At 50.8% G+C, this 12347-nt stretch overlaps 4 protein-coding genes across 4 annotated transcripts; 1 reads left to right on the forward strand and 3 right to left on the reverse strand.

The window, feature by feature from the left end:
* Positions 1 to 340: 340 nt before the first annotated feature.
* Positions 341 to 1411, forward strand: ups1 (Uroporphyrinogen-III synthase; the record flags this gene model as incomplete). Its single annotated transcript, XM_014692121.1, has 2 exons — positions 341 to 671; positions 783 to 1411. The coding sequence occupies 2 exons, from the start codon at positions 341 to 343 to the stop codon at positions 1409 to 1411; spliced, it is 960 nt and encodes a 319-aa protein (XP_014547607.1).
* A 369-nt stretch (positions 1412 to 1780) lies between these two features.
* On the reverse strand, positions 1781 to 2741 carry OXR1_1 (Oxidation resistance protein 1; the record flags this gene model as incomplete). The annotated part of the gene is made up of 2 exons (XM_014692122.1): positions 1781 to 2206; positions 2340 to 2741. The coding sequence occupies 2 exons, from the start codon at positions 2739 to 2741 to the stop codon at positions 1781 to 1783; spliced, it is 828 nt and encodes a 275-aa protein (XP_014547608.1).
* Positions 2742 to 4284: 1543 nt separating this feature from the next.
* MAPK (Mitogen-activated protein kinase) lies at positions 4285 to 5705 on the reverse strand (the record flags this gene model as incomplete). The annotated part of the gene is made up of 4 exons (XM_014692123.1): positions 4285 to 4661; positions 4837 to 5218; positions 5308 to 5503; positions 5593 to 5705. 4 exons carry the CDS (start codon positions 5703 to 5705, stop codon positions 4285 to 4287), a joined length of 1068 nt encoding a protein of 355 aa, XP_014547609.1.
* A 2894-nt stretch (positions 5706 to 8599) lies between these two features.
* Positions 8600 to 11507, reverse strand: SEC24 (Protein transport protein SEC24; the record flags this gene model as incomplete). The annotated part of the gene is made up of 2 exons (XM_014692124.1): positions 8600 to 10831; positions 10905 to 11507. 2 exons carry the CDS (start codon positions 11505 to 11507, stop codon positions 8600 to 8602), a joined length of 2835 nt encoding a protein of 944 aa, XP_014547610.1.
* Positions 11508 to 12347: the final 840 nt, after the last annotated feature.

The raw sequence follows: 12347 nt of genomic DNA on the forward strand, positions 1-12347 counted from the left end.
ATGGTGGCTGCAGCTGGGCAATGGAGCCGAATGGAGTCCTTACATCGTCGCGTGGGGGACGAGAACCCCAAGTCGAGTTATTATCGATAAGCCACAGTGCTAACAAATTGCCCACCACTAAGTACCTACTTAGGTAGGTACCTAAGGTTGGTACAAATTGTAGAGTCCTTTGCGAGGTATCCCGCCATTGCTTCCATGTTCTAATGGTGTTACGGGATTCCCTATGGCGATGCAATAGGAGTTCGACTTGCTTGATACTTTACGTGTGCGACTTTGGCTGCAATTTAACAGAAGAAAAAAAAGAAGCCTATACGCCGCGGTTATACAACCAACTCCGAGCATGGCATCACAATCTCTGGACATCGAGTCAGGCGATAGAGCAGCTTCAAAGGTGCCCATATTGCTTCTCAAAACAAGGTCAACACCAAGTGATGCTTATGAGGAAATCTTGACAACTTCAAAACCCAAGAACGAGTCACTTGGCCGAAAGTTTGACCCTCAATTTGTCCCTGTGCTACGGCATCGGTTCGATGAAGGGGGGATGCAGAGAACAAGATCCTTGCTTCTAGCGAACGAGATTGGCGATAGGCCAGGTTGTAGGTATGGAGGAGTGATATTTACGTCTCAGCGAGCTGTGGAAGCGTTTACCAAAGTGGTCAACGACGAGAGAGGTATGATACACCATGGCCTCTACTCCTACTCTGTGCAATGGCCGACCGGCAAGCCCTCTTAACCCCCCATGTGTCACCCACGGTGCTGATACCAAATATGAAAATGTGCAGGAGGACATGGAGAATCGCCGTTTCTGCAAAATACGCCAATATACAGTGTCGGGCCCGCGACTACCCGTGCGTTAAGGGCTATCCAAGTAGAGCCTCCGCTGCAAATATTCGGCGAACACACGGGCAATGGCGAGGCTCTAGCGGCATATATTCAACATCACTATGGACAGTGGTATCGTGATCGCGAAGTCAGGCCTCCCCTTCTATTCCTGGTCGGTGAGCAACGCCGTGATGTCATCCCTAGAGTCTTGATGGACCCCAGTTTACTACAGGGCGAAAGGATCATTGTCGATGAGGAGGTTATATATGGCACTGGCGTTATGAAATCGTTTTCAGAGGAGTTCGAATCCATACTGAATGACACCCGACATGAACCTGAGCGGTGGGTTGTTGTATTCTCCCCCACGGGGTGCGACACCATGCTTCGAGGCTTGGGACTGCTTGATGAGAGTAGTGGGAAAGTCAATTTAGAACATAGGGATGGTAGGACTTTTATTGCAACAATCGGCCCAACAACGAGGGCGCATTTGGTCAATCGCTTCGGGTTTGAGCCAGATGTGTGTGCCGAATCACCCAGCCCGGATGGGATCCTGCATGGTATTACAAAGTTCACAACAAGCCGCACCTGAGACTGGCGCAATCATACTCTTTGTTGTTTTTTGAGACTATTTGAATTCTATAGCTGTCAAAAGACTCTTGCATGTTGTCGGCTAAACCATTTGCAAATCACGCCCTCCTTGTATTCTCCAGGGTATCCGTTTTGTATTACTCTCTCTGGCGCCCACCCCCCGGTTGCACTTTGACTTCCGTCCTCTCCAAACAGTGTGTCTTTCGGGAGAGATAATCGACTGTTGATGACAGTCCGCTGTGCTGTCTAACAGCATATCTGGAAGGCATATCGCACACTTGCGCCATAGACCTTGCAATTGTATAAAAAGTAACTAGCCATCCCACGCGAGCAACGCCGCGGAGGTGTGTTAAAAACCCAAGGTGGACAATTATGCACCAAGGACCCATAGCTCGACACCCCAGACACCAAACTTTTCACCCGCATCGCTAAGCGGCTCGTTGCCGAAAGTCTCGCATTGTGAGCTGTGTCCAATATTAAGGGAGTCGTCGAGCCAAAGTCCGTAGTGCCCACCACCGGAGCCGACGGAGACGAAACCTGTCTCGCAATTTATATAACAATCATTCAGGCCGCTATACGGAAATGCTTTGAATCGTACGGACTCAGACGGGGTGGAAGTCCCGCTCTCCGACGACGGTATTGGCGCGAGTGTCGTGCTTCGAGTAAGGTTCGTTGTATCGGCTGATGGGGGCAAGGGGAGGGAGGCGAGAATCGAGGCTTTCCAGAGAAAGCATTCCCCATTGCCAAAGTACGAAGGAGATGGATGAAGATACTCTGAGAGATATGCTCCGAAGGTCTGCATAGTTTTGCCAGCCACGACATGTTGTAAGCACATGTAAGTCCTGCTAGGAGCATGACGTCGCTAACGACTCTTTTCATGATACGATTGGGAGAGGGAGAGGAAGAAGTAATGACAAGTGCAGACTCACCCCGCCTTCTTGGTCTTTGACCACAAGCACAAAGCCAACTCTGAGGCCCTCATAGTGCCGGCATTTCTGATACAATGTAGACAAACTAGCCCCGTCCTGCTCAAGACTGTAAACTAAATGCCAATCGTCGACAATACGCAGCCTCTCCGGGACCATGGTCCGGATCTCCTCTGCAATAGCACTGGTCAGTAACCGGGCTGAGCTCGGGGTACTGTCGCGATACCCATGTAGGGTCAGCGGCTCCAGCGGAGGAGGGCGAAATGGACTGGCATTAAGGGCACGCCGGCCGCTTGGGGTGAAGACGCCATTTACGCCGTCCTTGTCTTGGTCGTCGTTGGTATCTGCTTCGCTCCCGAGCCTTGTGTCTTCGGTCGAAAAGCGCCGTATCAGCCCCGTCCACATGCTGCCCAGCTACAGACGTGAATGCGGGCGGGGATGGCGGGGAAAGAGAGTGCGGTGTATTGGTGTTGCCAGGATGGCCCGTTGCTCTGATTTCCCCTAGCTCGTAGCCTGGAAGGGGATATCGGTCGGATACATGAAGAATGTAGGTTTGGAGGTGAATCGAGGGCGACATAGTTGCAGAAGGGAGCCACAGTGGAGATGATTACATGCTCGGTATTCAGACTGAATGCGTGTCCTGGGTAAGCTCCAGTGTTTGTGCAGGATAAACACGGTAACCGCTCTGCCTCAAGCTGGGTGCAGTGCGTAGGCATAAGAAACTGTCGGTGCGAATTGCTGCAGGCCAAGACGTGAATCTCTGCCTGATGCAAATATTTCAATCACGAGATGGAAACCAAATATTGAGCAAAGGATGACTGGAGTAGCCATGCATTTTTTTCTAGAAACGGTTTTCGGCGACTGATGCATTATTACATCAACAGCGTTATACTAATGTGGGGCCACGAGTGTAGAGATATTTTGTCGATGGAGGAGTCTGGACCAAGGCTAGAAGCATTAAAATGATCAAATCCTTCTAGTTTACTTAGAGTAACTTGAGAGCCTGAGAAAATGCCTTGATTTCTATGCAGGCCGCCAGTGGACAATGGTTGTCAGATGACTTCCGTGTAGAGATACCTGGATATTGCAGCCTCCCCCGCAGAGAAGTTTGCAGCAGAGTCCAGTCGCAACGGCTGGCAGTGACATTCCGACCCCCCCCCATCTGCCCAGGCCAGGGTGGCCTTACTGCGATGTTCCCGATATACGTACTCCGTACGTATGTAGTACCTGTTTCTGCCAAAATTCCCGACACAACCGACAACAGTCACACAATCGATCTGCCCTGTGGGCTCTTCTTTGCTGCAATCAACGCTAAAATATTGTTCATGGCGTGTTACAGCTCTATTTCTAGCGATTCCGCATTTTGCTCCGTCACATACCAGGCCAGTCCGTGACCTACACAACAGAAGCTGGTGTCTCCACGTTGGATATTTTGTGGGTTTTGAGCTTGGAGAATTGTCTCAAGTTTCCAAGGAAAGGCAACATCAGTTTTTTCTTCTCGTTTTTTGTTTTTAAGAAGAAGAAAAAAGAAAAAAAGGGAAGAATGTATGTATTTTTCTCTTGAAAAAAAGTTGGCTCAATTGTGACAAAGCATTTTTGTTCTGCATATACTAAACTGTTGACAACTAGCTAATGCCCCTTTCACAAGCTGGTCTCCTGCCTGCTCGTCCGGCGTACATGGGAGCATCTATCCGGAACATTCAAGAAAATTGCAGCATAATTGCATCCAAGTCTTGCACTGCCACATGGAAGTCGAGGTGAAATGAGTACTGTTCTGCTACGTTGTTGCTTCAAGTTCACCCACTCCCCTGGCACCTCCGGTCCCCCATCAATGCAGCCTGGTGGGCATTAAGATTTTACCACCGATCGAACCAGTCCTCCTGAAGAAAGCCCGCCCCCAAGCCTGGTCCATGGCTTCGTGTCCGTGTCCATCTCTAACCAAGTTCTCTTACCTCATAATCTCCTGATAAATGAGTTGTTTCAGCTGTTCTTTGCTCAGGGTATCCTTGTGTTTGTCAAAGTCGAAAAATTCTTCAGGAGTCGGAGGTGCAGTTGGCTCGTCCTCGGGGTCGTGATACGGCTCCAGGTAGGGATGCTTTAGAGCTTCCTCAACCGTGATACGCTTGACAGGATTGAAAGCTAGTAGCTTTTCGAGAAGATCGAGTGCCAAGTCGGAAGTTTTTGGAAATAGAGTCCTGAATGGCACCTTCTTCTTGAATGGTAGAGACCGGATATACTCTCTAGCACGTCGCGACTTGATACCATAGTAGTCTTCCATGGTAGGCGTGCCAAGAACATCGAGAATCAGAGTCAACTGGTGATGATCTACAAAATAGCATGACTGTCAGCGTCATGTTTCCGTAGCCATCACTGCCTCGAAGGCTACCTGCTGCCACCGCCTCATACGACAGCCAGAAAAACAAAAAAACAAAGCAAAACGCCCTCCAGGAAGGCGGGGTTCGGGTTGAGATCGTTGAGATCGTTGATTGTTGCCACTTACAGTCTTTACCAGGGAACAAAGGTTTTCCACTGAGCATCTCGGCTAAGATGCAGCCGACAGACCAAACATCAATGGCCTTTGTATATTCCTTGAACGTTAACATGATTTCTGGGGCACGATACCATCGTGTTGCAACATATTCCGTCATGAAACCAGAATTGTCTTCTTGAGATGCAGCCGATCTGGCCAAGCCAAAGTCACAGACTTTCAAGTCGCAATTGGCATTGAGAAGTAGGTTGGATGGTTTCAGATCTCTGTGCAGAACGTTTGCTGAATGCATTGCTTTCAGTGCGCGCAAAGTTTGATAGATGAAATACTGGCAGTGATCGTCTGAGAGATCCTGTGTTCGGATGACTCTGTGCATATCAGTCTCCATCAACTCCTGAAGCATTGCACGTATGATTAGCATGATTACCGAAGTAGAGTAGTTGAACGGCCAACAAGTGGCCGAGACATCGACGACAAACTCACCTGAATGAGATAGACCTCGTTAAATGTATCGTAGCCACGGGGCTTCTGGATATCAAGGATAGAGATGATGTTCTCGTGATTGAAGTAGCGAAGGAGCTTCATTTCGCGCAAAGTTCGGAGACAAAACATGGAATGATCGAATGGAGTGATCTTCTTGATCGCAACCTTCTGCCCTGACGGTTTGTGTATCGCGGAGCTACACATTTACCCTTGTAAGCAAGTTGGCGTATTTGGCTTGCGGCCTTTCAGACAGGTCTCTGAACAGCTCACGGCACACGCACTCACCAAACGACTCCATATGCACCTTCACCTACAACATCTTGAATGTCGTATTGCTCGCTAACATTGAAAGAAATCTTGCGAGAGCCTCCGGCGTTTGGAGGGTTCGAACGGGACATGATGTTCTGATGAGACACGTCTGTTTGGCACTGGCGGGGTAAAAAGCACGATGGCGAAGTACGGGAGGGGATGCCGAGCAGCGGTAACCTTTCAAAATCGCCCAAGGAGCCTGTCTGCCGTCGGGCAGTGTAGTCTTTCCGGCGCTGAGGTGACTTGAAGGTAGAAATAAATAAAATGGTTTCTTCACGGATTGAAAGGAAGTGTGACGAAAGTTGCGACTGGACAAATGCTCAACTCGAAAACGACGGACACACCCTGAAATTTGCGAGGCGGCTGTCAAGGTGTTAAGGCAACCCCCGCTCGGGCCTCGTGTTCTAAAGTTGACGGTTGGCGGGCAAGAGAATGACAAAGAGGTCGCAGAGCGGCGACAATCAATCTGGAAACAGGGCCGACGAGGACAGGAAAATGCTCTGTCTTGGAGACTAGCTTGCAAGGCGATGGCGGTTTGAAATCACAAATAGGCGACGACGCGAGACGACGGGCCCAGGTGAGGTGAGGACGATGGCTAAGGTGCCCGTTGCTAAGATTATCGACGGCAGGTGGGGTTCAATGTTGGTCTGGTGGGGGAAAGGGGGAGGGGGGGTTCCTTCAGGTGTCTCCAGGCGCCTTCAGGTGGTCAGGTTGCCAGTGTCAATCAAGACGAGGCACCAGACGCTTTGTGAGTTTCAAGTCGGGTCAGAGACCAGATAAACAAGGAGCAGGGGCCCAAGGGCTCAAGGGCTCAAGGTCTTTTGAGCTTTCAGAGTCGTTGTCAGTCAGTCAGTCGGCGACACAATGGGGCCATGCAAACGACAGCATCGAATGCTTTCTTTTACAAAAAGGTCAACTGGTCTGGTCGCTTCCAGCAGTGAACCTCTCAGGTGTCTTTGTGGAAGCACCTGGCGGCCTTTTAAAGGCAAAGGAACTGAGGGGTCCGAGTTCCACCATCACTGATGCGAACAGAGTACGGGGTACTAGTACTGGTACTCCGCAGCGAGTGCAAGGTTTACATAGGGAGCACGGAGTACCGAGTGCTTACGGAGTAGTACTTATGGAAATACCTTGGACTCGAAATGACAAGGGGTTTGAGCAGCACTCGTCAATGTTGCAGCCCGCTCGTGAAGTCACTGGTGGTGAACACTGGGCGGGCTCAATGGTCAGCGGTTCCTTAATGGCGGAACAAAGTGCATGGATTGGGTCAAAGGCAGACACACCCGAGCCTAGTCGACCACACAAAGCCATCAAAATTGGTGGCCAGGCCAGGCCCGTCCCGCCGAAGCCAATCGACGGCCCAATAGCTACGCGGCGTGGCTTCAATGTTGCAAAGAGAAACTACATGCGGTTGTATGTCGAGCCATCACATCATCCATCATCCATCGTTCATTCGCCCATCGTCCATTGAGAACGGTGCCAATGCAGAGTGGTCAACTCCAAGACGCACCAACTATCGGGGCCTTGGCGCTGCTCCAGAGGCCTGGCCCCCAGAGGCAAGTAGTACTCCGTAAAGTACTTGACCTATTTATACCTACTAGGCAGGTACTTGTCTTAGTCCGACGTGAGGCATGTACAGAGTCTCCGTGCTGATGCACACCAGACTTAAGATGAGGCCAAAGCCAGCGTCCCAGGCGACCCCACCCAGCGGCTAACAAAGCAGGCCGCCGACGACTGACCAATAAAGTACTTGAAGTACTCAAGTACGGGTAGTAGTAGTCAAGCGGTTGCATGCATGGCACCCTGGTTCTCCCACACCTCAAGTGCTACCATTCACAGCCTGACTGGACGAAACAAACGTCCCATCTACTTAAGTAGTATGTACTATTATTAAGGCATCACCAGACCAGTTAGCCTCTTTATGGAGCACCCGCCAACCAAAAGAGTTGTTACAGCTTGAGAAAAAGGGCCAGCTACGGAGTACTGCATACGCATGATCGATTGTTTCTAACTCGAGCCAACCGTTAACAAGCCAAAAGGGTCTGGTCCAGTCTAGTCCAGCAAACCAGCCACTGGGTGGATCCCTCGGCAGCGCATCTTCAGGATATGCGAGCCCTCTCGAGTTGAGCCATCTTTGTGTTGATATATCATATATCATCTCACCCTTGTTTTGTGACTGTCCCTTTTGATCAACCCCATGTTACCATGTACGGGGCATGTTAGATGGCAACATGTGTGTATGTACGGAGTATACAATAAATACCTTGCTGGCCGATGCCGCCGAGTCTCTGGAATGCCCGGGACCCAAATCTTTCGCTTCGTCCTTGACGAGATCACCAGTACCCAACACAATTCAGATGAATAGGGGTTGGAACGGGTGGCCGATTGGACATTTTTCCATCCTGCGATCCTAAAGAGACTGCTCATCACCTCCAATGACTGCATGTGTGCAAAGGATCGACTGTTTGGCACAGCACATGAATTCCTAGCTGTTAATCGACCTTGGACTGATCACCCCTCCGGCATAACTCGTCTACACCATGGCCAGGATTTGCTAGTGTAAACAGCCAAAGACAGTATTCTCCCGTTTTTGATATCGAAAATATTCCTCAACATCTATTCTGCAATGAACCACCCACGAATTAGGTCAAGGCACGACATGACTCTCTGCAACTCCTCTTTCTTCAAACTCCATTGCCTCGCCATTGCCATATCCCCATCATATCGTCCGTAGCGTTTCATAGCTTCTTCCATCATCAGACTACATGGTGACGCTAACAAACGACATATTGCGCCACATCCTATCACCGGGCCTTTTGTTTGATATTCGCCGAAATATGTAAAAAGGACAATGCTCCTACGATCAAATGTCGAGTCGGCATCTTTATTACTGTACGACCTATTCCTAGTTAGTAAAATGATATCCCTCTGGTGGTGGGACAAAGTGCTGAATGCTCTGCGACAAAGTAACACCCCAACAAATCTAGCGCATACTGACCTTTTCTCTCAGCACACCGAGCCACTGGGCCGCACTGACTCCTTGGTCTGCTCGGTCCTCAACAAGTAATGTTTGTGCCCACAGCTTCAAGCTAGGCTCGCCGTCCTCCCGCACTATATAAAGGTGCGGTACTGTGATGCTTCCGACTCCAAGCGACTTGTGATCTTTGCTCTTCTGGATGACTGCCCTCACTCGCTCATTGAAGTCGTTATCAAGCTCAGGAACCCGGCCTTTACCAACGTGGACCTGGGCGCGTTCCTCTACTCCGAAAACGTCTGCAATTAGCTGGGGGATAGCATCTCGACCAACCCAAAGGAATTGAGTCTGTCCGTCATCGATCAAGTAAAGACCATACGGGACCAGTCGTTCCGATGACAGGTTTATTGCTGGTGGCAAGACGATCTGGCCTGTTTCTTCGTCTGGCATTCCTGCATTGTCAGGCATATCATGCAACGAGTACATTCTTGGGTAAATGTAGCGCATCAGTAGTGGCACCGGCAAAGTCGAGAGGAGACAGAGTGCCGCAGAACGGATGTCTGAGGGAATCTGCGTCGACTTTCGCAGCCCCACGTTCTTGATAAGACCCAGAAACAGAACGGGCAAGCCGCGCAGGTTCGCAGGGAATTGCAAACCACCTCCACCCATGCTACCACCAGCAAGTTCCTTCTTGAATGTCTGCAGGACTTCAGTGAGCTTAGCCTGCAAAGCATCTCTTGCCGCCTCCAGACCGCTGTCCAGAGTCCGCTCTACAGCCTTGTGGCTGAAGTATGCGGTGATAGCACACTGATCAGCGGATGCATATACATCAGACAAGTTCGTGGTAGTCGGAAGAGAAAGGGTCAATACTCGAATGCGACGTTCACCGTTGCATGTGGTGTGAAGAACAGCAGCTTGCAGACACACAAAGTTCTTATTCAAATTTTCGTCAATGGCAACCTCCACAACGTAGCACTGATCGCGTGGGAATGCTGGGAAAGCACAAAGATCAGAGCTTCGGTTGAAAAAGTTGCCATAGAAAGCGTTCATACGCAGGCCTGTAGTGGCACGGACGCGAAGCACCGCTTCAAGACCGATTTCTGATGACAGATAGTCGCTAAATTCTGACGCAAATTTGAGGGCATCTTCAGGACGCGAGGCATGCCAGCCGGGGTAGAACCATGTTTGGCCACCGGTATACCGTGGAAGATTGCTGAGTGAGGCGACATCCTGGTACTGCGACGAGAACAGAAACATGTCGATGGAAACCTGGTTCTTTGAGCATTCGACAGCAAAGCTCTTGTAGAAGCTATTGGCAGTCTGCAGGAGACTACCTTCCCTTGATGTGCCAAGCAACTTTTTGTCTTCCCTCATATCCAGTTTCCCATCACCGATATTGGGCAACGAGGCCGTCAGAATAACGATTTTGCCACCAAGGGAGGAAATGAGCTTGTGCCCTGCCCTGAGGGCTGACCCCATGCAAGAGCCATTGCTATGATTATTCTGGAACATATCTGGCAACTTCTGAAGGAATTTCTCTATGCTCTGTCGACTCTCGGTGAGAGACACAAGGAGATCATGTGGGACAGGGAGAAAAGGCTCCTCCAGGTCGCTGACAACCAGCATATTTGTTTCCCCGTTTTCATCCTCATCTTTCGGAATCGAAAAGTAATGCAAGCTAGTGTCCACTGCGAGGAAACCAAGCCTCGTACGTCTGTCGGCGTTGGGGATCGTGCTAAGGCTATCGAGTATTGTGCGAGCGCTGGTAGCCAGCATGCCATTTGAAACCGCGGCATAACTGACATCAAACACAAAGAGGTACACCAATGGCTGTGGAGGTCGAACCATGTATTCCTGTGGCGCAACAAACTCCACGACGGAGTGATTTAATTCGTGGCGTTGCATTCGGTCTACTGTCTGCTGCGCGGCCGCATCCCAGTCGAATGCCTGAGGAACATCGTTGCTCAAGTTACACATGTTGCATCTCCAGCGATGCCCATGATCTAGGAACGTCACAAAGGGGTTGATATACGTCCTGCAACGGCGACAACGCGCAATGACCTGGTCTTGGACGACCGGAATTTGGTCCTCATCGTCGTGGAGCGCGCCATACGGCTGAATGACGAGAGCAAAAGGAAGTTTGGACTTCTTGAGAAGTGAGTTGGTCGTTGGCACAGCATTCAGGGTTGAGCGAATGTACCGTGGCGAGCAGTTGGCGTCTGGAGAAGGGGTTACGCTCGACTTGATTAAAACCGACGTTTGTTAGATAGTTTGTTCCGACGCACCGATATGATAATGGGAATAGCAGACTTACATTGGCTGGCAAGACAATTGGAGGGGGCGGCAAGTCCAGTTCAGATACTGAGAAGGGATTGTTCATGAGATCGCTAGGATACAGCTGGTTAAGCGGGCCAACTCGAGCGGGTTGCTGTGTGAAGGCCTGACCAGGCTGCTGATACTGTTGAGGCTGGCCACCCAGTTGCATACCGCCCATACCCTGAGTGATTCCGGCAACTCCAGGACCGCTGGGTTGAGGACCGGCACTGGCATAACCTTGATCAGGTGCTTGATAGCCATATGGAACTTGCTGTTGAGGCTGTACAGGGGCTTGCGAGTACTGGTAGCCTGGGCCGGGAGCTTGATGCTGTGCATCCGGCTGTGGATAGTTTCCATATGCCACAGGTTGCTGAGCGGCGGGCATTCCGTATTGCTGGCCGCCGCCCTGAATCTGACCCCCAACCGCAGCATTGGCCCCAGAACCGACTTCAAAGGCCTGGGCGGCGTATCCTCTCTTCTTCTTTTTCGAGGGCGCCGCGGCGGAGGCATCTTGTGGGGCGAAACCGGCTTGAGCAGGTTGCTCAGGTTGCTCGGGCTGGCCAGGATACTGGCCGTAACCGTCGGCGGGAGGAGCGGACATGACGGGAGACGGTATGTGAAGGAGACTCGGCGATAGCCTCAGGTGCTGTTGAAGGGGGCGGACGGGGACGATGAAGGCTTGAGGGAGAAGAAGAGCCTGTGGTGGGCTCTGCAACGACCGCAGGCACAGTCAGAATTGAAGCCAGAGCCGAATTCGCGGTCGAATTCGAATCGAGGTGGGATCGTCCGGAAGGAGGACACGACAATGGAAATGACAGGAAGTGGAGGGTTGAATTGCAGTTGGACGTTGCGATTTATGAGGTCGACGGTCCAGGCAAACGGGCAAGTATGAGCACTTGAGGCGGGCCTTGGCGAGCGCAGGCATTGGTAGCTCAGGGTTGACCTGGGGAGCAAACATGGATATGACTGGCCACAGCACACTTGGAGAGCTGTCCTTTTCAGCACTCGAATTTGAAAGGACAACCCACTGTACATGTGCCCGCCTTGCCCGCCCGAAGCCATGGGTCCAGCAGCTTAGAGCTGGCAAGTAGACGATACTTTTATGGCGGGGTCACTGACATGCAATTAGTTGGCCTAGTTGTTAGCGGCAAAATGGTACTCAATACTTCGCGGACACTGCGTCTCCGTCGCGTTCTATGTACTACTACATGCCTGGTTGGTTGCCTTCGAGTTTCTCAAACTATAAAATGCGCTGAGGCCCGAGTTCAACGGTGCAATAGTTTTTCCGTCCTTGGCTGTTTCTTCCAGTTAAACAAATCACACTAGTTCCAGCGTCGGTTTGAAGTGTTGAATGGACGATGGCGCAACGGAATTACCCAGGGACATCAGTTCTGCCTCCCTAAAGTTGTATGCATGTACGATGCCATGGAGTACAGCAACT

This window comes from Metarhizium brunneum, chromosome 2 (assembly GCF_013426205.1).
Source record: "Metarhizium brunneum chromosome 2, complete sequence".
Lineage (NCBI taxonomy): Eukaryota > Fungi > Ascomycota > Sordariomycetes > Hypocreales > Clavicipitaceae > Metarhizium > Metarhizium brunneum.